Source organism: Gasterosteus aculeatus, chromosome 5 (assembly GCF_964276395.1).
Source record: "Gasterosteus aculeatus chromosome 5, fGasAcu3.hap1.1, whole genome shotgun sequence".
NCBI classification, from domain to species: domain Eukaryota; kingdom Metazoa; phylum Chordata; class Actinopteri; order Perciformes; family Gasterosteidae; genus Gasterosteus; species Gasterosteus aculeatus.
Genome location: NC_135692.1, coordinates 5687547 through 5712617, shown reverse-complemented (window position 1 = coordinate 5712617; position 25071 = coordinate 5687547). Strand labels below are relative to the sequence as shown.

At 42.0% G+C, this 25071-nt stretch overlaps 2 protein-coding genes across 5 annotated transcripts in view; one reads left to right on the top strand and one right to left on the bottom strand.

Annotated features, from left to right (window-relative positions):
- The window catches only part of slc39a11 (solute carrier family 39, member 11), a 75518-nt gene extending 69988 nt beyond the window's left edge, over nt 1-5530 (bottom strand). For 2 of the 4 annotated variants that reach the window (XM_040176771.2, XM_040176772.2), the window contains exons 1-3: nt 5414-5530; nt 4298-4415; nt 2397-2435 (exon numbers count right to left, since the gene is read on the bottom strand). In XM_040176771.2, the coding sequence (XP_040032705.2) occupies nt 2397-2435; nt 4298-4405 (147 nt within the window). In that variant the 5' untranslated portion in view covers nt 4406-4415; nt 5414-5530. The remainder of the gene's footprint in view (nt 1-2396; nt 2436-4297; nt 4416-5413) is intronic. The other 2 variants (XM_040176773.2, XM_078102757.1) reach the window with 1 other exon arrangement.
- A 4204-nt stretch (nt 5531-9734) lies between these two features.
- Nucleotides 9735-12456, top strand: LOC120819854 (somatostatin receptor type 5). Its single transcript, XM_040177601.2, has one exon. The coding sequence runs from the start codon at nt 10086-10088 to the stop codon at nt 11115-11117; it is 1032 nt and encodes a 343-aa protein (XP_040033535.2). The 5' UTR covers nt 9735-10085; the 3' UTR covers nt 11118-12456.
- The last annotated feature ends 12615 nt before the right edge of the window (nt 12457-25071 follow it).

Below are 25071 nucleotides of genomic sequence, written 5' to 3'. Positions count from 1 at the left end.
TAGCTCAGCTTTAATGCGTAACCTCTGATCAGGAGATGAAAGTTGATGGCCATAACGTAAATGGTGTTGTTAAATGATTCATAAGACTTATAAGACCTTTTAGGAGCAGTATTGATTACATCAATAAAATAAACCATTAACCCTTGAATCTATAGTTTGGAATAATGCTCATTGTACCAGCTGCAAATGGGAGTTTGGAGCTGATTCTAGTCCACTCAAAGCGTTGGATGTTATTCCCCCATTCATCCCCTGACACCATGCAAGGTGCACCCATCAGGGCTTTACTAGGCAGAGGTACTAAGCTTGTCAGAGTGGAGTCTTGCATGTGAGTAGCAGCTATGCTCAGCGCAGTAACAAAAAAGAATTAGGGAGTAAACAGGCTGGAAAAACTTAAACAGAAAGAATGATAGAAGCCATTTATGCTTCTGCAGGCTGAGAAACAAACCAGCACACTTGATGATCCTTCCATCGCTGCCTCCATACTTTAAACTGGCCACTATTGGACCTTCTTTCATTCTCCGTCTGCAGCCAGAAAGCAATCGCAAGGCCTCTCAGGACCTTCCCCAATCAACGGGGCACGAAGGGAGAACCGATCCTCTTTCCGCCTCCTCTTTATTTCCACAGACCTTTTATTGCTCACTTTGTGAAACAAGTCAAAAGGAGCAGCAGTATTTTGGCACTTGGCACAGCTGCAGCACTGAGGCACCTGTGAGTCGGGGGGGAGGCAGTTTACCGTCCGCATGCAGGGAAAACTAAATTGTATAATTTGGCTACCTTGAGCAGCAGCACTTAGTCTCACCCCATCCACATATCCTGTGTTAGCAGCTTTTGTTCCAAGCACACGGTAATTCTAGTTGTTACAAAACATTTCCGATGTCCATTGAATTCGATTTTGACATTTAAAGGAATATAAACAAAACTGGAGCCGAGGTAGAGCAATATTTCAACGAAGATGAAACAACTTAAAGTACACCTTTATTTAATAAACTATCACAGCCAAAAAACTGCGGATGGACAGATGACATTATGCCCCCCAGCCCCCCCCAACACGTCTCCGTCTTATCGTATTCCGTTGGAACGTATAAGAGCATCAGACTGGGACGTAATTGAAAAGATGTTTAGATTGAACTGCAGATAACCGAGATGAGAGCTGATCGAGATTAGATGGGCGCGTTTTTCACGTGGAATCTCTCCTCGTTTGGCATTAGTCTTATCAGCTCACTCATCGGGGCCGGTTATTATCTACAACCTCGGTCTCAATTTAAGGAATCGCAATTAAGTTTCAACGGGATTAAAAGAATTAATCCATTTCACACGGACAAAGCGGCCTCCATGAAAGTGAATGTTTAAAGTGGCAATCAAGAGGACTTAAAATGGAATAAATGCCTGTTAGGTAACCTTTGATCATGATGGTAGAGTTTTGCAAAATGCATATATTTGCAGCATTTCAAATTGTGTGGCTTTGGTGACATTATTGTTTATCTGTCCATTGCAAGAGCACAAGAAAAACGGTATTGTGGACACATTTCTTAAAAAGCTTGTGTTTAACAAAAAGACAGAGGAAATCAATATTCCTAACTATGTCCTTACCTGTGAGTGTAACCACGTGAGACTAAGAATTGTGAGCCCCCATATCTGCAAAGGAAGTAGGCCCCCTTCGTGGACTCCTCAGTGCTTCACTAACAGAGCGAAGGAACAAACACTCGTTTCTACGCCACACGAAGGCAAATGACTCTCCAACGTGCTCGACAGGAGGTCGGCGGTGCCCTGCTGTTAAGGATCTATTTTGCCTTTGCTTGGATGTGCGCACTCTTCGTCCCTCTTGTGAGGTTCAATAGACGGTCATTATTTGAAAATCAAATGCATACTTAACATTCTGAACATCTCCCATTTAATATTATGCATTTCTCTCTTTTATGAACCTCTAAGTAGTCAAAACAGCTACAGGGCATTCCTAATTTGTAGCAGAGGTATGCCAAAAGATTGTGTTATAGTAATGCAATGATATTTTTTCCATTCGGTGCCACTTCAGATATGCTCCGGATTCTCTGCACTGAGACACCTGATAAATATAATCCGTGAACTGCTTCCCCCTGAGGAAATCATGAAATGTAATGGCGTGAGTCGGATATTGAGCTCTGGGGCTGTAGTTCCTATTGCAGCATAACCTCTTCAGACAGGATGGAAGCCAGGAATTTCCTCATCATCTCAACCTTGAATTGACATGCCATCAGGAAATGCCTGGAAGAAACTCAGCCTACCACGGGGAAGCCTCCAAAAATTCCATAACATAGCGGCATCTTCCTACTTGCAAAATATGTGTATGTGTGTGTGTGTGTGTGTGTGTGTGTATGTGTGCGTGCGTGAGAGAGAGATTCAAAAGAAATCTAACTCACCCCAGCTGCAAAGCCCAAACTTCCATCCAAGATGCGCTTCTGAAAAGGTCAGACAAGAAGAGAGATGGTGTGAGTCAGCCAGACCAATGATATCTTTTAATCAGTTGTGTTTATAGATTTGTTAACATGGGGGACCTACGCTCAGGACGCCTAAGACACATCCTGTGTATATATATGTCTCCAGGGTTACGTTTGTTTTTTTTGACATACGAAAAATGCAAATCGGATTGTTGTCCGTGGAAGTCCACGTAAAGGGAGGGTTGGGGTGAATGAATGGGTCAAACAAACACAGAAGACGGCTCATCGTGTCCCATCCAAAACCATACGTCAACGTTGATCTACTTTTATTACATAAAAACGATAACGATTTGATTGATTGATTTGCTGGTTGATCAGGTGGTTAACACTGTGCGCTTTGTGAGAGCATCACTTTGTCCGAGACATTGTTCCCTTTGTGGAAACTGAGGCAGCACTGGAGATTCTGCAGCAGCTCTTTCTACATGGGCTGTGGGGACATCGAACAATGTGCAGAACATTGCTGTTTGAATAAAAGGTTTGGCATTCTGGGAAATTGGCTTATTTGCTCTGCACCAACAATGGCAAGATTCTTATCACTCTCATGTCTGTCTGTGTCGGATGTTATAGCCCGGAGACAGTTGTCTTAGCCTAGTATGGACATTCACACACAGGTAGCCTGGTACTGCCCAAAGGTATTAAACTGCAGCTTGCAGCACCTCCAGAGCTGCCCTATTAACAAGTATCCATACTAGTATGCCCAGCTAGGCTAACCAGCTGCTAGCCCCACCTGCATATTTGCCATACAAATGTGGGAGTGGTATCAACTAGGGGTGATTCGATTCAATGACTTGAAATCGATTCAGTAACTACTGGACAGTGCAGGCAAAGTTTCTGAGATCCCCGTTGTTTCTTGTAAGGAAATCAGGTTTAAATTAATTATGGATATTATAAACAAGCCCAATTAATGGCAAATGTATTGTATTTTATTTGAATTAAGTGCCATTTTCAATGTAAACATTACACAATAATTACACAATGTTTGGATCAATTTACAGAACCCCGGATTTTCAACCACATTGTAGGGTCGCATGTCTTTACAGATAAACTTGGCAATTGTTACTGTGATGTTGAGTTTGGTGCTGGCGAGGCCTGAGGTGTCTGCAGAGCTGGAGTTACCTGCTGCTGCTGCAGCGGTGACGCTGCTAGAGGTGCCTGACTGTCGGCGTTGTTTAATCCCACGGCGCCTTAGTAGATGGCCGGAAAGATTCGTCGTGTTTCCGTGTTTTTTATTTGTCTTCTACATATTCTACAAACAGCGACCGACTTATTTAGAACACCTCCGTGTTTGCAAAAACCAAAATGTTTCCACACGCTGGATCGATAAGTTGGTTTGTAAATGTCTCGCTCGCAGTCGTCTCCTCCACGCTGTGCTTTGTTGTTGTTCAGAGTTTCGTGTGGCTGCCGCTGCGTACTGATGACGTCACAGACAGGCAGACTGAATCCAGTAACGTTTAACGTGTCTAAAGTGCTAAAAAACTTACAAACAAACAAACACACATCCATACAGTTTTTGTGCTTAAATCCAATGTGCAGTTTCCAAGAATCGATACAAATCGATGATGTACCATTTCAATCGATTTGTAATTGATATATGTCGCCCGGAATGCCGATTTGCGGAGCACAGATCGATTCAGTTGGATCGCAGGAATAAAAATCGATTCAGTGGATGAATCGTTACACCCGTGTTTTCAACTCATCAGACTATTTCCAACACAGTGGCAAAGTTTATCTACCAAAATGCCAATTGGTCCTTTTTTTAAAAGAACGCATATATAGTTTTTACACAGTTTTTTTTTCTGTACGTCGTGGTTTTCATGCGATACCTGGCGGCTGGAGAAGACAAACACCAGGGCAGCTCCGGCAGCAGTCAGAGCCCAGGTGAACAGAGTCCCCAGCAGAGCCTGGGTCACAGGGCTGTAGCCTTCCAGCATGGTGCCAGACCTGGACAAGCGACACACAGGCACGTTCACATTTAATTGGACATGGATGGAAATGTTCCAGTTACTGCCCTGGCTCTTAATGAGGCCACTCCAACGAGAATTCATCCAGGATCGTCCCCGTCATTTACAAGTGACTTTGATGACAAAATATAGAGAAGAATGACAAGTGATCCAAACGAACGCGCCTCCGCCGACTCCTCTAGATTGTTTGCCTTTACGCATTACCGGTCTGATATACACACCCGTTGTTTGGGTTTCAGCACACATCAAACAAATGAGATCAGATGTTTGATCAGAACTCGAATATCCTGGAATACATTTTTGCATCCCTGTAGCCAAACCTGTTGGGTTTGCTCCGTCACTTTTCCATTGAGTGCAGCTTAGAACATGTCAAGGTGCGGTGATGTGATGTGTCACATGGGAGCTAAATTAATCTCATTATTTTTTAACTATTAATCATCAGTTAAGAAGTCACATTCATCCAAACAACGTGGACACCGAGATCCCAGTTAATATAACAGGCTGATAATAAAATGTTAAAACAATGTAACAGGGCCTCAAGAAGAAAACCTTCAATGTGTGCGTTTGCTCACATCGCTTCTTATCACCAGACAAAGACTGTAGGTTACAGCAAAAAACATAATTGTTCATTCATTAGTTTATACCTTTTACATAAACAGGTGTTTCTGTTCTGCGTCTGTTTTGATATTGATACTGTAGCGGTGCATGAACAGATTGACACGGGCTCGTGCGTGTCCTGTGTGTCCGTGTACCTGAGTTACAAACACGGACACACAGGACATGAAGTGTGCAGGTAAACTAGCAGCCAACCGGCTACCGTTAAATGCTTGCTCGCTTCATACGGTAAAATAACGCTGTTACATTTCCCTCAAACTCCATTTCGGGGGTTATTTAACTAAACACATTGTTCCGGCAAAGTTTAATTTAGGCGAGTTTTAAGTTCTCGGTTATTTTTTGTTACAGGTTTAAGTAACTTACTTCTTTCCAGCGGCAGCTCGCCTCCTCCGTATTTACTTCCTACTTCCCGATACACGTGTCTTTGACAGAGGAAGTCCCGCCTCTTCTCGCAGCCTATTGGTTAATAAGATTGACAGAATAAGTCGAAGCATCAGTGGGAGCGACCTTATTCCTTTATCAAAACATAGTTCAATTATATTATATTCTATTGTATACTTCTTTTGTTTTTTTTTTATTTATTTTACATACAAGAAAGAGGAAGAAAAAACATTTTACTGCAGGAACATTTCACTGTGTTATTACAGATTAAATCAAATATAGTACAGTTGCATGACATTGCCCTTCTGGACATCATTTGAGAGGGATTTTTGAGTGACTTTGCTTGTCTCCCTAAAGTTTATTCCTTTCGTTTTATCAGATAGTTTTTTTCCAACTAACTATGCATCAGGCCTTTACGCCACACAGATTCTTCCCGTTGGCAGTCAGGCTCATTAACAGAGTCCGGGTCCCCCACTGACTGACTCTATCCAAAACACTGTTGGCTATCTGCTTGCCTTTATCTTTTTTTCATGTGCACTTTATCTTTTTATGTTGTATTTTATATTTTATTTTGTATCCCTTTATACTCTATTGTTAATTGAATTGGACATTATCCCCCTTTGTTCCATGTATGCACCACCCACCATGACAATTTCCTTGGATGTCCAAGATACCTTAAAAAATAAATGTTTCTGATTCTGGGTTAGGGTTGCTGATTAAAGAAAAACAATACGGGAGATACAATATAGCCAATCAGCGTCCTTAATAAGACTCTTTGGTTTTGCCCCAAGCTTGAGCGTTCTCATCAAGGCTGGTTTGAGCAGATGAGACGACTGACAAATATACGATATATATTATATCATACTAGTTATTATTTGATATATTGATACTGCAAAGTTGTTATGTATTTGCTGAAATTGATTCCCCAGGACAGAGGAAGTCATTCATATGTGTACAGATTGTAAAGCCCTCATGGCTAAACTTGTTATTTGTGATTTACAAAATACAAAACTAAATGAATTAGATTAAATGGCCTAAAATTGGGAATTGAATTTGAAAGAAGATAAGTATTGGAAAACCAACACTGTATAAAGCAAGAAGCAATGTTATATTTGAATGAACAGGTGTGTGGGAAGAGTGTTGCATATTTATGCCGGGTCCGGACTGTTGTGGAACATAACATACTGTTTCAGAGCGAAATGTTGTTCTATTTAATCCACTACATTTACAGTTTAACAAATTGAGATTCCACATATCCTCAGTTATAAACTATGTTACATGAGATCAAACTAATCCATAGTACTAGATATAAAATATGGAATTAGCTCCACTTTCGCCACAATAATAAAAGGCTACTTATATGTTGATTATTCCTTTATATAACATGTAATTATGAGACACTAGGGGACTTTCTGCATTTGTTATACTTTAACTGCACTTCACTTATGTACCATTTCAAAGCTAGACTTGTATCAGTATATATTTACACGTTGGCAGGAAAACATTATGTTAAGATAGTTTTCTACCACTGGGTTTTAGTTGCACACTAGTGGACTTTCTGCCTGCTGACAAGAAACAGATTCTGGGGATCTTGCTGTGGAATGTTCCTCTTCCAGGATGTTTTACAGGATGCTCTCAGTCACTTTTCGCTGGTAATTGCCTGGAATGACCTTTGACACAAAGACCGATCATTATTAACAGGTTTGAGCCCTGAATTCACTTTTGCAATATTTAAGAATTTTCACAAAGTAAAACCTTATACGTTTCCTGGAAGGCACTGTAGCATTCATGCTCAACACTGGTTGTTATGGGAATTAAAAATGTGATTTTCATCATAAAGCACCATCCAAACATAAACAATCACAATTTTTTTCATGTGAGTATTTGTAGTGTACAGCAGCCAAATGCAGCAGGATACTATATATTTGTATGTGTTTGATCCAGTTGACCAATACTTTCTTTTTTTTGAAAACTAAACCAACCAATGGAATTCTTTCAAATTTGTAAATTCATAGCATTGACTCAAAATATAAAATATCCTATCCTAATACAGCTGTGAATAATGGTGGCTCTAGAAGGAAGCAGTTACTCTGTGGTTCCGAAAAAACGCTATAATGTTTACCTCTGATGTATTTGCCTCCCACGATTCTATGCTAAATACAACATTAAAACAGCACTAGATTGCCTAGACTGTTTTCATTTTTACGTTTTAAATTGTATCTTTTCCACTAGATGTTAACATGCACTTTTGATACAATATGTTAATGCATTTAGATTACGGAATGACAGATGTTTATATTTTATTAATAAAACAGATGTTACAGTGCAGTCGGGATAAATGTTTTGACTACATTCCTTTAAATATTTGACATTGCTATGTTGCAATGGCAGGAAACTTGTATAACTTATACAATGCAATTAGGGTTTATAGCAAGCTGGGTTTATTGCTGGGAAACAAAAAAATGAGAATACGCTGATACCCAAATAACAAAAAACAAGACAAAAAAACGTGTGTAGTTTCCGGATTCCTTCTGTCGCTTCCTCTCACTTTAAAGTATGCTGGAAGCAGTTACTGCATATTTTGCTGAAATAATATTATTGCAAGCAAACTGCGGATCGTCTTTGTGTTTCAGTTTTTCATTCACACAGCACGGCTCTATGGATGGAAATGTCCGCCTGTAAGCTCAACCGATTTTCATGGGCCCCAAAGAAATGAGAAATATGGGCATTGGCAATTCCTTGCCGTAAGGTATGGTATATTAAACATTTAAACATCTTGACATGTATTCAATGTCCCTTGAGAAAAAATTTGCAACACTCTTTACAAGCAAATGCATTTTTCTCAAACGGCTTGAGGCACCAAATGGATTTGCACAAAATGTAGACACACATCTATGGTGTCACAAGTGATACTAATGACTTTGGTCTAGCTGGATTTTTTGGCTATGAAAGTAATATCTGTTGGATTTTTCCGTGGAATTTCAAGACTTTTCATCGAGCAGCATCATATGGTTATTATTATTTCCAGGCAGTACGTTATGAGTTCATGAGAGGGATGTAGATGCACCCATTTGGAATGCTATCAGCTCACTGAATGGACATTATCAGTAGTTATCACTGTCGTTTTAACTCTTCAGACGTCGACTCTTCAAGAGCTTAATTCCTGACAAACTGAAGTATCGGTCCTTGATTCTGGCAATGTGAAAGATCAACATGACTTGCGCTTTTCTTGTCGACAGCTCTGCGGCACTTGAACATTGATGACAGCCTGTCTGTCTGAACACCGCTGTAAAACAGTGTCCGTGAAATCCGAAGCTGTCAAACGTCTCCAAATTTAGCACCACAAAACAGCAATCGTCAGGGGAGGCGGGCCTCGTCGTATGAAGCGCTGTCTCCAGGGAGAAATTAAACCACAGCCTGATCAGGAGCTAAGACTACAAAGGCATTTTTCCAGTCATCTGGAACCAGTCAAAAGCCAGAGTGAAGGTCTGTCTTGAGATGTCTCTGAGGAAAAGTGTGGCGTCTGATGAATGAGCTCTCAGATGTGGTCTTTAGAAACAATGGATGGGGGTGGAAGTGATGGGAGGAACGGACTGTATAGAGTTGATGGTGGGTGGCGGAACACACTGGAGGTTTTCCGGGGGACGAGCCTACTATGAGTGTCAAAACGGCAACAGGGCGGAGGTCATCGATCATCCAGAGTCTCTTGGCAAACCCGAACCCCCCCACCCCCCCCAACACACACACTTTGTCCAATCTACCCGTCTCTTTGTCTACTTTCTCTTTTCTTCTTTCACCTCTGCTTTAGGTGAAGTGAGGAAAACCAAGGTGGAAGGGTTGGAGGAGGAGGAGGAGGAGGGGGGAAAAAAACCTGCATCTCTTGTCAAATGTGAAGGAACTAAAAGCTCTTCTCTTTCCTCTCTAGATTTTCTCAATCTAGGTTGTAAAGGGTGAGTGGCCCCAGCAACGAGATAGTGCTATTATCTGTCTGTGTGTGTGTGTGTGTGTGTGTGACCCCCCAGTGAACTGTAGTAAGACAAAATGGATGATGGCGAGGTTGGGTGAAGTAAACAGAAGCAGAGGGGCGAGAAGAAAGGAAGACAAAAAGTTATGAAAACAAAAGTATTGCAGCAGATGGGGCCGCGGTTTACCTTGGAAACCGCATAACGGCAGAGGGACTGGGGGAGTACCGAGAAGGGGCGTGAGCCAAGCTGGACTTCGTCTCTTGAGACGGATGACTGTGTGGGTGGGGGGGGGCACACTGTGGGGGGAAAACATATAAAAAGGCTCCCAGGGAGAAAGAGTGGTCAGGCAAGCGAGTGACCGTCCTGCTCTTTTCCACGGTGCTGTGCATCACAGCGTGTGTTTACTCGAGGGCGTGAGAGTGTATGTGTGTGTGTGTGTGCGCACATGTGGATCAGAGAGAAGCGTGCCGCCTGCCCCGCCGCAAAGGAATACTCTTTTTCTTTCTTTTTTTTTATAGATAAAAAGAGGAGACAATTAACCGGATGGGGTGGGGGGGACTCGACATGTCGCTGAAGCCTAAGTGCTCCTCAACCTGACAACCGTGTTTGAGTTTTAGATCATTGAGCTGCTTGCAGAGGAATCCGGACCGTCATTTTAATTTTTTTATCATAATTTCTTTAATTATTGGATGCGCTACGGCAGCATGGACGCCTCATCTCTATCAGTTGTAGACAATCAGACATATGTGAATGGCCACTATTTCCTTGGGGACAGTGTCGATGGCTACGGCATCTCCATGGCCGTGCTCTACCTGGTGGTTTGCATTCTGGGACTTGCTGGGAACTCCCTCGTCATTACCGCCATTTTGAAATTAGACAAAATGTCATCCTCCACGACCGTGTACATTTTCAACCTGGCTCTGGCCGACGGACTCTTCATGGTCGGCCTTCCCTTCATAGCGAGCCAGAACTTCCAGAACCGCTGGATGTTTGGCGACGCGCTGTGCAAAGTGGTGATGGTGCTGGACGGCCTCAACCAGTTCACCAGCGTCTTTTGCCTGACGGCGATGAGCATTGACCGCTACATGGCGCTGGTCGACCCGCTGCGCTTCGCCCGCTGGAGAACGCCGCGCTGCGCCAAGACCGCCTCGGCTTTCCTCTGGCTGTTCTCGCTGCTCACCATCCTCCCGATGGCGCTTCACTTCTCGGCCGACCAGGGCCTGTGCGTACCGGACCTGGTTTCGGACGTCTGGTGGCTCGGCGTCCTGTCCTACACCTTCGTCGCGGGGTTCGCCTTGCCCTTCATCGTCATGACGGCGTCCTACGCGGCGCTGCTGCTCAAACTGAGGGCCCAGCGTCTGCGAGCGCCGCCGCCCAACCAGGAGAGCCACCGGCTGGAGCGACAGGTGACGGAGATGGTGGTGGCGGTGGTGGTGGTGTTCGGGGTGTGCTGGCTGCCGTTTTACACCTTCAACTTTTGCTCTCTGTATCAAACCGGCGTGGTGCTGCCCTTCGCCAGAGCTTTTGAGTTTGTGGTGCTGCTGTCGTACTCATGGAGCTGCGCCAACCCCATCCTCTACGCCTGCTTCTCCGACACCTTCAGGAGGCACTTCCGCACACTGCTTTGCCCTGCCGCCAAGTCATCTCCCAGCATGCAGTGCAACACTGAATGGTATGACTTAACTGACACAGGTGTGCGGGAGGTGACCATTCAGGCGTAGAGAGGCGGTGAAAAACTGGCTCACTATTTAACTCTTTTCACTTTAAACTTACTCATTTGATTGCTTGCAGATATGTGGTACTTTTGATGTGTTTGTAATATCTTCACGTAACTTGGAATGCATAAATTCATTGTCTTATTGTCTTGCCCTTGGCGATCAGATTTGTTGGATTCGAGTTTTTTTTCGTTGACCGCCGTCTCAAATGCAGATGTTTGAGTGTCTGTAGAGACACTTGTGTTGATCAGGCGGCTGAGTGTAGACTATGAATCTTTAAGTTCAACATTGCCGAGTTTCTACACACAGATAAGCCAAAGTAAATCTGCTCCAGTGCACATCCTGTTGTACGACATCTCAGCAGAACTGATGACATGAGGCACGAGGGAAAACAGAATAACACGGGTCACATGCCTCCGGTCAAACACGGGCACAAAGGCAGACACACACATACACACTTCCTCAACTCCCACAGCTGAATTATGTCAAACGTGTGTGTGTGTGTGTGTGTGTGTGTGTGTCTGTGCCTTGGTGGCCGTGTGCACCTGCACACATGCATGTAGGGAACCTTGTGTCCCGCAGGCGCACTGTGGTGTTCTGCTTGAGTCGGATTTGGCTGAGAGGATAAGGACAGGTGAACACATCCAGTGGCACATTTACTTTGGGGATTTTGGCACATCAGTTTATACTTTTTTTTAAAATTTCTTTAAAAAAAGCAACTGTAAAATGTCACCAGTTGAGGAATTTAAGTCTTGGCGGTTGATGAAAAGAAATTGCCCAAAAACCTGAAGCTTTCATAAAGTTACGCAGAGGCATGTCATCCATTAAGTCAGGATTTTCATGTACAGCAATAGCAGTCTCATGCTTCTCTGGGATGTGACTTTGGTTTTAAGACTCCAATCTCCAGTCAAAATGCATTATGGGTGATTCGATTGACAGGGATCAAAAACTCATTCAATAAACAGACACTAAAGATATCCAATCACAGCTTTTCAAGCTAATCACAGAACAAAATGAATAAACAAACATATTTTTGGGTATAAAGAAACAGATTCAAAAGATCTTTACAAAAAGTAAATTAGTGTAAAAGATTATGGCTGTCAATTATCAGTGATGTAAATAGACAGTATGTAAATGAGAAAATGACGTGTGTATGTGACAATCTGTATTTTCCATAGAAAATGGTAAAAGTGCCTGATTTTATACACTCAATGAAATCCATGCACACCACTTAAACACAGAAATACAGACTTTGTTAGTCTAGTTTGGTCACTATGTATATATATGACCACTTCTCTCAGATGCTGATCCCGTATTAACTGTAAATAAATAATTCCATGTTTTATTTGCGTCTGTTGCAGTATTTCATTACAGAAGAATGAACCAAACACAAACACGCACAAATATTATGAAAAGATTCACGAGTCCTGCTTATTTCTGACAAATATGTCACTCTTGAATTGTAGCTGTGCAAGTTAGTGACTTAGACTTCACTTAGTCAAGTGACTTGACTAAGTGAAGTTAGTCAAGTACTACACATTAGTATGAAGTAAATTACTTAAATATTTCTATTCGACTACATTGCAGAGGGACTTTAAACAAAGTATTTTCTGTAATTTTACTCAAGGGAAATACACCTAACGCCTCTGCAATAGTTTCTGTATGAAAAAAAAACCTCTGTAGGATAAAGAAGTGAACTTGCTCTGTAAACTGGAAAGACTGTAAATGTCAAGGCCGCTTGCTGAGACCCAGACGTGTCTTCCGGCTTGTCTTTTTTTTCAGAGCTAGTAAACCCTGCTACATCTTCTGAAAGCTAAGCTCATGGGCCTGGGGCATGGACCGCACGGACAGTTACAGGAAACCGAGTTCAGCCCAAAAGCTCACAAACGTCGACAACAGGGTTCACAACATCTATCAATAAATGTATGTTGATGTTGGCAAACAAATGAACATGTGTCTCTTCAAGTCATGATTGACCTGTCTCTTCAGGTCATGTGTCAGGGTTCAAGTCATGATTTCAGCACTGCTACTACTAACTCTTCTATTATAAGAATATTCATGCAATCACTGTAACCATGTTCACATTCTAATTTGCCAGAAAAGTCTGGGTTTAAATCTGAAGCTTTGATGGAAAAAGTGGTCCTATAATAAGTCCCAATTTTCTTCAACCGGTAGCCCTCAAAGGGCTGCGTGGTGTTCAGGTTTACCAGAGGGTGTCATTGGGTTCTCTGTGATGTTATTTGTCTGGGAACACTGAGGTACTGTAGGTGGAGGCGGGGTGAGGTGGTGGCGTGTACTATGGGAAGAGTTTATCCCATTGTTTGCGGCCATACAGAATTCTGAACCCAAACAAATGGTCTCAGTTCCGGTGACCACCACTAGGGGCTGATATTTTGTCTGCGTGTCTTGATCTTTTCAAGTAGAGGGTTTTTTTTCAGGTCATATTTGCATAAACCACTGATTCATTTCTCAACTGCAAAGTTTTTAAATTCTGAGCCTTAAGGTGGTTATTTTTAAATCAAAATTGCTAGCAGGCTGGATTCCCCCAGTTTCCGGTCTTTATGCTAAGCTAAGCTAAGATAACCGCCAGCTTGCTGTGGAGTTCATTTTCGCGGACCAATGAGAGTGTTACAAAAATGAGAGTGTTACAAATCTTCTCATCTAACTTCGGCGAATAAAAAAATGGCAAGTTTGATGAAAAACAATAAAGACTGACTTGAGACCAAAAAAAAATGAAAATGTTGAGTTATTGATGGCCCAGTTATTTCACCGATCCTATAAACAACCTTGTAGCAACCTTTACAACAACCTTTAGCACTTGTATGCAACGCACCTGAGCGCCTCCAATGAACTCTGCCGCAGCAATATCAGCCTTTTCGGATGTGACGCAGTATGAGAAGCAACACAGGAACATGAATATTTTCCTAAATACTTCCCTCTAATTGAAATTTTGTATAAATAAATAAGTATTGCAACCCAAACCCTGAAACCAGTAAACAGGAAACTCATATATTCAGACAAAAGAGATCTCCTTTTTTTATATAAAAATGAGAAATGAAATCTTGAGGAGAGTTTGAATGAGCTGGAAATAGAATAAATGACAGCATTCATCAATAACTGTGTTGTAGCTGGATACTATACTTGGGTGTCAGGTGTGACTATGTGGCAATGCCCAACGGTTTACGTGGCTCCAAGGTCAGGTATGAGGGCCTCTCGGCAGAATTTGTCCCGCCCCCCTCCCCACCCCGCCCCCCCACCCGAGGGGGGTCAGGACCTGCTCTGACATAAGAACCCCGAAACAGCTTTTCATTACAATAAAAACAAGCAGCTGTCTTGACTAAAGCAGGAAATACCAGCCAGAACCACAACATGTGGTGGATTGTTCACTTCCACTGTGCAATCGATTTTGCAGAAAGGTACAAGATTTACAATGTAGTGTTGTGCCACAATCCAAAAGGTCAGACTAATTAATAGGTTGGGAGTGTGTGTGTGTGTGTGTGTGTTTATGTGTGTGTTGGTCTTAATGAATGCACTGGCAGACAGCAGTTACATCCGCTGGTCTTTTACCTCTCACTGATCCGACCATCAGTCTACGTGATTAAGACCAGATGCAAACTGCCCGAGCGGTGTCTCAGCAAGGGATATTGATAGTACCCCTGAGAGAGAGGGGGAGTGTGTGTGTGTGTGTGTATTTATCTATGACCTGATTAGAGGAAGAGATCAATAAAGGTCAATTAGGAAACGTACATGGTCTACTCGCTGTTGGGCATTTCTTCATTTATTTTTTCTGTCTTTATTTGTTTCTTTCTCTACCTCTTTTCCTCATTTCTCAACCAGGAATTGCCATCCGTTTGCTGTGTTCTTGGGAGGCACACAAATGTGAAATACAAACAGAGTTTACACAGTTTTGAAGGTGTTTGATGACTTTGATGTGTGCCCAAAGCGAAGGGTTCAATCTCGGGGATTTTTGCAAAGCACATGAGCCTAAAAAGCAGAATCATAAATTTCATCCTTAGACCTAATAAACAGACTTTAAATCACTTCCAAAATGCATAGCATTTGGCACAGCACGTGGCAATGACTGGGTAAGATTCAGGAATCAAAGAAGCTTGGTTTTGTTTTGATTAAAAAAGATCAGGATAAAGAAAAGCTCTGTGAGTCTGAAAAGAAGTTTACTGAACATTATTTTATAATGCTCTCATTTGTTCATAATTCACTGATGTAGGTCATTTATTCAGACTAATGGTATTATCTGCTGTGCTAATGCAATAGAAGGCGGCTCACAGAACAATGATGCTCATCTAGCGAGGCTGCTTCTGGGGGTCAGAATCTGTAAAGTGAAGAGGATACAACATGAGAGAAACCTTTGAACTCATAAGCCAAACCCATTTTTCATTAAAGTAAAATTATAGGGCATAGTAAATAAATGGACCACGTTGAACACAAGTGTCTGTGATAGTTGTCTTATGAATGGCTGACATACATATAAGTGGTCTTTTGACATGATGTTTGTCATTCTCCGCTTTGAATGTCACCAGCCCATCAAATGGATCAGAAGCATAGATGTGAGTTGATAGGACGAAACTCTACTGACCAATTAGCTCATCTGGCTGCTGTTATCATCTATTTTAAATAGAATAGAAGGGTTAAAAATACATTTTAACACAAAGCAGGATCTTTTTCTCAACATAAACAAGTAGTTTTGCTTAAATGCTTTAGCTTTCACTACATGTTTCAGCTACAACAGTTGCCCGACATGAGGGGAGCAGTTTGCCCATCTGAAATCTTAATATCACAGCAATAACGGCCATTTAATGGGCTTTAAACATTCCCCACGGTTGCTTTAATATGCAGTTTTTAGAAAATAAATCCAGGTGTGTATTCCCATTTGCTCCCTGTTTAATTGGGTTGGCTTTCTATTTATTAATAAAGGACTTTTTAAATGTTGCAATCCTTAAGATTTCAGTCCTGGTTAAAATAATGGCACATGTGGCCATCACGGTAGCTGCAAGTGTAGTTTATTACTTTAGGTCCAAACAGCGGACTGATTTGATCTTTATCTGATTTTATTCAGACCTGTGTAGTGTGAAGGTACAATATACTGTGTACTTCATGGCCATGCATACACAATTATTCTACCACAGTAATTTGTGGATAAGGTCGCTCTTCCAACCAGCTGTCATGTAACTAACCTTGTCTTTTATAACGGCTTCAAAGAGAACAAAGAGGTTTGCAGATCGTGAAGAGAGGAATGATCGTAGTAGGTCAATTATTTTATTTGAGGGTTTGAACGAAGGTTAATTTCAAGTACTGCTTTTCAAAACCATATGTTGTGAGCAGGATGAATGTTCCCCCTCATCTTAACCAATTCCAGATTGCTATTTAAAAGCAACTTTAAATTGCATAATTTACGATCATAACAATTTGCCTGTATTGTATTGTAATACATTTCCCACATAAGCCCGTCTTATATACTCAACTTTGTTTGAGCAATAATGACAAATGCAACAAAACTAAATACAAAAACAGACATTTCTTTATTTAAAAAAAACTGAACACCGTGTATCACTGTTGAAAGAGTTAAGGCTTTTATAAATTTGAATTTGAAATTTAAAACATTTGAATTTGTAAATAAAATTCCTCAACACAGCATGAAAGGTGGGAACATTAGGAGTCACGTACATATAACTTCCACTCAACCATCTTAGCATAAGCACGATTCTCAAAGCATTATTTAAAACCACCTGAATCATTTGCATTTATTTTTTTTGCTATAACTGCACCACAAGTGGGCCGCGTAGACCACAGTCGGCTCCAAAGAGAGCTCTTTAAACACCATCTGTACACATGAGTCACTTACGAGCCACAGTTTGCCACACTGGTGCTGCACAGCGAGATCACACATGAGAACAGGTGACACTATTCCACGTTGTCGGAGACCATTGGTCAGTAGGAAGGGTGCACAGTTACCATAGTTTGAGGCGAATACCAAAAAGGCTATATAATATATATATATATGAAGCTGGACCTGAGTGTTTCTTTAAGTAGAAACACTCAGGTCACTCGAGTCATTTCTGCTCCCCCTGCAGCTTTTATAGTAAATTCAAAAGTGGACCCAGGCCATTCTACTATTCCAGGATTTAGATACGCATGACAAAATAAATGATTGTTAATCTTACGGTGTTGCGACTTTATAGAGATCAGACAGGCTCAGTGCCTTGCCCGAGGACTCTGTAAGCATCCATTTCCTTTTTCGTTTCCATAGTCTAAAAACATATCTTTCCACTTCATTCTGAATCTTAAACCATCCATCTCAATCAACGTGCTTCTCAGGAGCGAAACCCCATGATCTAGATTCCCACTTGAAATTGTCCCAGGACCACGCAGAGGGCAGTACACGGGACTACACGAGGTTGATCAATGAGCTGTTTTTAGGTGCTATGGGGATCCGACGATGGGCTGACTCTCACAGTGATAAGGTACTAACTTGGCCCTTCGAGACTCAATCGGCTCTTCAGTTCAGGCTAAATACAGAAACAGCTGCGGAAAAGATGTATGTTTTGCTGCAGATGACCCTGAACGACTCGCCTCTTGATTCCGCTGTCAGAAGACATTCTGCAGAACATGCGGTAAATATAGTGGATACATCCCTCATCGTGTCTTTTCCCTCTTGCTGTTGTTGTCACTCTGTGCTGTTGACGCGCCGCCCTTCCCACGGATCTTTCTGTTTATGATATCTGATTTCAGAGTGGTTGTTTTTGTCAGAGTTAGCTGGAAATAGGTCCCATCACTTCATGCCGGAGATTTTCTTTTCCTTCCAAACAAAGGAACTGAAAATGGGATATAAGCTCGCTAAACACCATCTTCCTTATCAGTCTTTTCCCAACATACGTTTGTGCGGCCTCGGCTTGACGGCCGGATTTTGTATCTCCATCAAAGAAGGAATAAACGCTTGACGGTGTTTTTTTAATCAGTCTTTGTCTTGACTTGAAGACATTCCATCTACGCAGGTTTCGCTACACCAACACGGATTCTCTCAAATTCTTTTAAACCGTGAGCATCAATGTAACACGTCCTGCCCAGCTAACATCAAACAAAGTAATGCAACTCTAGATTATTTAAATACACTCGTTTTTTGAGCTTGTCTAAATCTTTTCCAGTTGAATCTTTCAGGCTTGAAAGCATCAATAATCTCAGCTGTGATTGTGGCACGGTATCTGCAAATGTACTGCACTTTGGTTCGAGTCAACATTTCGACATCAATTCAACATCTAAATATTTGCTGGGTGCTTTCGGAGGGCATGGGAAAGATTTCAACTATTGACGAAACTGTTAAAAATTACAGCATGTGTGGGTTTGACTTCAACTGCTAACCCCAACGTCACACCTACGTGACTAAAGCATGCCCAGTGTGTTTTCCTGCCCCAAAAAACAACACAACACTACAACTTGGGGGAGATATCGGGAGTATTATTTCTCATTCGTTTTGTGACAGAACTCAAACATGGCAGCTTCATTTGTTGTCTTCTGTGGTCTTTTCTCGACATGGGAGGGAATGCAATCATTTTGTCAAAGTAACAGTTATTCTTTGTTTTAGACAATAGACATTACAAAATGAACACATATCAACTTTGTTTGTGCCTGCCAAGTCCTCTCCACTCGGTCAATACATTGCCAATGATTTTACACTTCTCCTTTTGTTAAAATCTGCTCTGTCTGTTGGGCTCAACCAAAAATCTAGTGTGTATTGAACCAGGTTGTTTATATTTATATAATTCCATTCCCTTCCGTGTCTACAAAAGACCACAGAAGAGAACGAATAAAGCTGCCGTGGTTGAGTTCTGTCACGAAGCGAATGAGAAATAACACTCCACATATCTCCCAAGTCCCAGTTCTATTGTTGTGTTGTTTTTTTGAGCAGAAAGAAACTGGGCATGCTTTAGTTAGGCAGGTGTGACGTCGGGGTTAGCAGTTGGAGTCAAACCCAAACATGCTGTCATTTAACAATTCAGTCAATAGTTGAAATCTTTTCCATGCCCTTTGACTTTGACTTGTGGTTGAAGTTCACATTCAAACCTTTTACCAGTATGTTGATATCCAGTCAGTTCTTTGCAATTCAAGGGAAAATAACACTTCCTTGAGATGTTTATGAACTTTGATAATTCATTTGAAATTGTATTGGTGGCTTTGTAGTGTATTTTAAGGTGATTTTAAGCTGATTCATAGTGTGGAACTTATTTTCTGTAGATATTGTTGCTTGACCAGCCAAGCTTTTTGTCACTTTCTGCACGGCCTCGGCTTAACATTCGGTGGAGGTCATAATAAATAATAAATTGTTTTTACATATTTCAACATATTAGTTACTGCAACTCCTACTGCGAATTTATGTTGCAGTTTTTGTAAAAGTGTCTGATCAGTCAAATTAATTAATTTAGTTGTTTTTTTTAAATAAGCTTACAGGGGACGGTCGGCCTAAAAGACCATATTTTGTCATGATCCTGGATCCCTCTACAGATATGACAGTATCACAGGGATCCTTCTGAAAGATGTCAGCTGTGCTGCAGGGTCGCCTGGTCAAAAACAACGCTATATTTCAATTGTGTGGGTCAAGTCAAGTAAATGGACTGTACTTGTATAGCGCTTTTCTAGTCTTCTGACCACTCAAAGCTCTTTAACACCACATGACATCATTCACCCATTCACACACTGATGACAGGAGAACCATACACAGTGACACCTGCCATCAGTAACTAACATTCACACATTGTAGTCGCAGCTACAGGAGCAATGTTGGGTTAAGTGTCTTGCCCAAGGACACAACGACATGCGGGTTAGCCAGGCCTGGGATCAAACCCACAACCCTCTGATTGGAGGACGACCATGCTCCCCACTCACCCACAGTCTAACCAAGTAAAACCAATTTAACTTGAGTTCCATGACGTTATGTCCAGACCAAAGTCTTTTGGGGAAGTTTAAGCCATTAGATTCTAGCAAGGATCTCTGTAAATAAACTCATAGTTAAGTTTATACTATAAGAAAAAGATGTGAATTCCAGTATTTCAGCTTTTCTAAGTAACAGAGAACATATTTTCCCAACATCAGTTTGCTGGATTTAAATAATTAAACAACGCACATCACTTGCGTTGTAATCAAAAAGTACTTTCCTAATCAGTTTTTTATGTGAAAATTAGTTCACACCAATCTGCTAATCTTCTTATTTCTCAATCAGCGCAAAATGATTTAACTAAATCTGCCAACCGAAGGGATGAATGAAAAAGGGAATGATTACAAGCTGTGATTGGAGAGGACAAAAAGTGGCAGTTGTATCCGTGTGTATCCGACAACAAGTCTCATGTTCCTGGAGCAAAAACCCGTCATTTGATTCTTCGACTATTGTGTGATGCCCTTGAATCCACCAGCTATTAGATGGCTCGCTATTAAAAATCGGAAATAGTTAAGAAAAAAATTGTTGTGGACCAAAGACCCACAGTCGCGGGTCCCGTACTGAAAAACAAAAGCCTACAAATGTTTATCAAAGGTCACAGAAGAGTTATTGAAATAGGATATCAGCCAATATTAATTTAAAAGCCATGTGTCATTTTTAACGGATTGATATGCTCTCTGTTAGAAGAAGCAATATGTTAATGGAGTTGGACCAATCTGCCAATTGGTTCAAAGGCCCATAACTCCAATTCAACTGGTATATTTTTACCTTCATCATTGGTGTCAGTATCAAGCGGCGGTACCCGGCGTTTTCTTTTGAAGATGCTAACATTCAATAGGCTCTCCGCTGCTAGGAGTGGCGCCAGTATTCGCCAATCAAAGTATCACTTCTGATTCTCTCCATGTTCTCTTTGGTGAACAGGACAATGAAGCGCTACACAGACTAGCGTGAGGGAACTTGAGAACGAGAACAGGGGGCTCACAGAGGCGCCTTGGTAATGCAGTTTTTTACATTGTACGGAGAGGGAAGAAGAGAGTACTGGCGGCTTGTGTGACGTGCCCGTGCCCAAAAAAAAGAGTCCGCCAAAGAGTAAAGTGTGTGCAACGGCCCTCAGGAGCACTGATCAAAAGATCTCGGCCAATTTAAAAACATGAAATGATGAAGTTGAACAAGATTGGAGCCCATTAGAAAAACTAAATGCCATGAGTGTAAATTCAAATTATCAATGACAGTGAGTTGAATCTGAAAAATGAGAATGTGTGTGAACCATTGGCTTCTATATTCCAGGTCCTGTTAACAACGGAAAAGGAGGAAACTGTTTGTCTGGCCACTGGCCCTTAGTCTGAAATGCCACATCCTCCAAAAGCACAATGTCTCAGTAGATAGATGTTCTCCGTTAACATGGAGTTTGAAAGGCTTTATAAGCTCGAGGAATCTATTGAACTTCTATTTACAGCCAATAATGTAGTGTTGTGCTTCCTGACAACCTTCAAGATGGATTCTGGTTGTGGATCATTACAGTGTTCCATCAGAGCCATGGCCTATGCCCATTATTCAGCTAAGTGATCCTTCACATCAATGCAATGAGCATTTAACCACGCAGGCCGTTGAGAAACATGTGTCAGCTGACGCGCCCAGCGAGCTATTTGGACCACAGCGATAACACAGTAGGGTGTCATCTCAGGATGATTCACGTCCTCAGCCCTCGGGGGTTTGTGCCTGGAAGCTATTTCAGTGGGCATGGTATCATAATAGGTTGTCAGGGTGAGTGGAGATTTCTTATGCAAGCTCGCAATTTGCCTATGGAGTGCGGGGATAAGAATGTTTCAAGTTACATTCAAGCTGCTGGATTGCTGCTGATATTTGCACTCCAAAGGGCTCTTCACTATTAATACTGCCTGCTCATCCTGTGTCATCCTACTGGTGTCCCACCCCATGCTGCCAAACACTAACCCCACATTTTAAGGAGACAATGTCATTAATATTCCAAATCGTTTTTTATTGTTTCATTGTTTTCCAACAGCGAAGACAGATGCTCCTGCTTCCACGCCATGGTGAAGCCCTGCACTCCCCCGAGTGCAGTTGATTGACCATCCATGTCCGGTCTGAAGTGCCCGCGGTGGCTGGTTTTGATCAACTCTGTTACGGGTGAATGAACTCTCTACTGAAAACAAAACATCAGACACCAGCTACAATTTTTCAGACACACACCAGGGAAGAGAAATACACTCTTTTGCATCACAAACAAAACAAACGCACAGGCACACGTGTACAAAGGTACTTATTGCGTCTGAATGTCTGTTTAGACTGATGTGTGGCTGAAATGTTCTCAACTTTCAAGATGTTACTTCCATTTAGTTCTTGTTCTTTAACCTGGGACTCGGAAAAAGGTTGAATTTACCCTTTAGACTGCAAATAACATGACATGATGTTCACCTTTACATCTCTCCCCTTCCACCCCTGTCTACGCTTCTCTGTCAAGCGGGAGGCTGAGAGCGGCATTGTCAGCAGCCGAAGCGCACGCACAGACACACACAATAAATGCAGGTGGTACCAATAAACTAAAGGACATAATAATGGTGACCTGACACTGGCTACTACTACTGGCTCTTCTGTGTGCTCGCAATCCCCACAGATTTGATCTGTACGAGCAACATCATCCACAATGGTTATTGCTAAATGCAACTCTTTGAGATGAATACTGTAGACAATCGAATGTCTGTAGCCTATGTTCTTTTTCAAAATCAGTGATTACAAAGTGTGCTGCAAAATGAACCATTAAACAACAAAACAACAAGTACATGGGGGAAAAACTAGCCTGCAGCGTACTTGCACAAACACATGTGTGTTTGCCAATTCATCTTGACGCCTTATTTTGATTCATTCTGCTGGAAATGTATGACGGTTCCTTTAGTTGCTGTCAGTGCCTTTAAATTCCTGTTGAAAAGTCTGGACCGACAGTAGGCCTGCATACAAATCGCTGCAAACGGGCAATAATCTTTCACTTTTTAGCCAAGTTTTAATTTGGCTTAAATCATCACTGGTTGATAAAAATTCAAGTTAAAACCTGTGATGGCAGAGGCGAGGTTGGATGTCCCGGCTAACCGTCATTTAAACGTTACATATTTTATATCTGTTAAAATGTTTCTAAGAGGCGAGAGGACTGTGAGGTTAAATTGGTAAATCTCCGTAGCATCTGCAAGAGTGGACTGGATCTCCAGTCTGAACAATTGTTTACAAGCACTTGTTGAGCCAACAGCAGGACCTGAACTACTAAAAGATATTCCAAACTACAAGAAGATACAAAAGGGCTAAACAAAACACAAAACAAGACACGTTCTGACCACCACTCGGCCCTTTGGGTGTAGGGTCCAGTATTTTGGGTGAACCAGTGTGGCTAATAAATATCCTGATAAAGATTATCTAGGACTTCTCTTCTTCCTCTTCTGTTCCCCGGCCATTGTTTACACGCCAAATAGAAACATCCGATGCGATTCGTTGTCCACAAGCAGATTGTCAGGTCAGGTCATATGACTGCGGTGAAATTAAAAAGAGTCCTTTTGCCTATTTTCTCTCAACACAGATTGTTTGCCTTCATTCACCCTGATCTCACTCAAGCCCGACTGGTCATGACTACTCTCGACCACAAACGTAAACCGGAATAGCAAAATCTCGTCCTGTCGAGATCCTAAAGCCTCGTGCAGACATCTGTTCATAGAGATTACAAAACGACTACCAATGCCCCAGTTGTGTCCTTTACCCCGGGGCCCATCATGTCACAATCTCTCCATAGGCCTGGCCCTTCTTCACCCCGTGTGGAAGGAAATGAACTCATGTAAACTTTAATGTGAGGCAGCATCTGCATGTATGCGCCGTAGTAATGCTACGTCACCAGTTGCCAAGGCGATAAACAAGGAATACCTCATGGCACTATGAATACTTAAAGTCTCCCTGGAAAACTTTCACAACAAGCGCCAGGTCAAGGTTCCTCCTTTGGCAGCAGCATCGCATCGGTCACACTTTGGGGAGGGTGTTTGTGTGCTCACTATGCCATTGGCTAAGAAAATGTATGTCAAGCCGCCGGGGAAGAAAGCAAAAGAATAACACATGACAACATTGTAAGCGTTGGGCTGCAAGAGGGGAAAAAAGGGTATACGAGAATACGGCCTGACACTTTTCTCTTGCGGTTTCACTCTTCCAAGTAACACCTTGTCCACACAGCGAACGAATATTTCAGCGGTCACGTCGGCAGCTCCAGTCGGTGGCGGCCCTGGATCACTTCAAACGGATCTGACCAAAACCTCGCGGCCCAAAGTTCACAATCATAAACTTGATCACCTAATTGGGAAAAGAAAAACGAAAAAGAGCATCCCATGTAGTCTGTAAGTAATTTCTGTGGTTTTGGCCTTGTTTGTTCTGCGTAGGGAAGGAGCAAGAAGGGACATAACGTAAGACTGCTTTCGATCCTTCACGGCTTATCATCAATGGACCTTTACCCTTCAATTTGGATTCATGTTGACTCAGACCGGTGTCACAGTTGAGGGGCATATGGAGATGTTGACCGATGACGTTCAAAGCTATGTAGTAATATGACATCTTGTTGACTTGAGCTCTGCTTTGCCAATAATGTGTACAGCAAATGAAATAACTAACTTGATTTGTGCGGCGAAGAGGCCGTTGGGGATTGCAGAATGAGTTTCGGAGCATGAAGGAAATTCAACATGACACAAACCAAACATGGAAAATGAATTGGGAAAATGAAACCCTGTTTCCCCGACGCTCCTCTCCTCCTTGTCTGATACCGTTTGTGTTTTTGGAGATTGGATGTTGACAGGGATTTTTCCTTTGGCTTTTCAGCATCCACCGTTTGCCGGAATGTTGATTGTTTCCCAACCGTGTTCTGAACAACATAGTCCTTATCTCAGGGCAAATTTTAGGGGCGGCTCGATTGCACACAAAGTCAGCGTGAACACATGAGTAGTCCCAAATTTTCCTTTGGCGGTGCACATTGTTGGA

Excerpts from the sequence above, each read along its gene's own strand:
- LOC120819854 (XM_040177601.2), top strand. The coding sequence starts at position 10,086 with ATGCGCTACGGCAGCATGGACGCCTCATCTCTATCAGTTGTAGACAAT.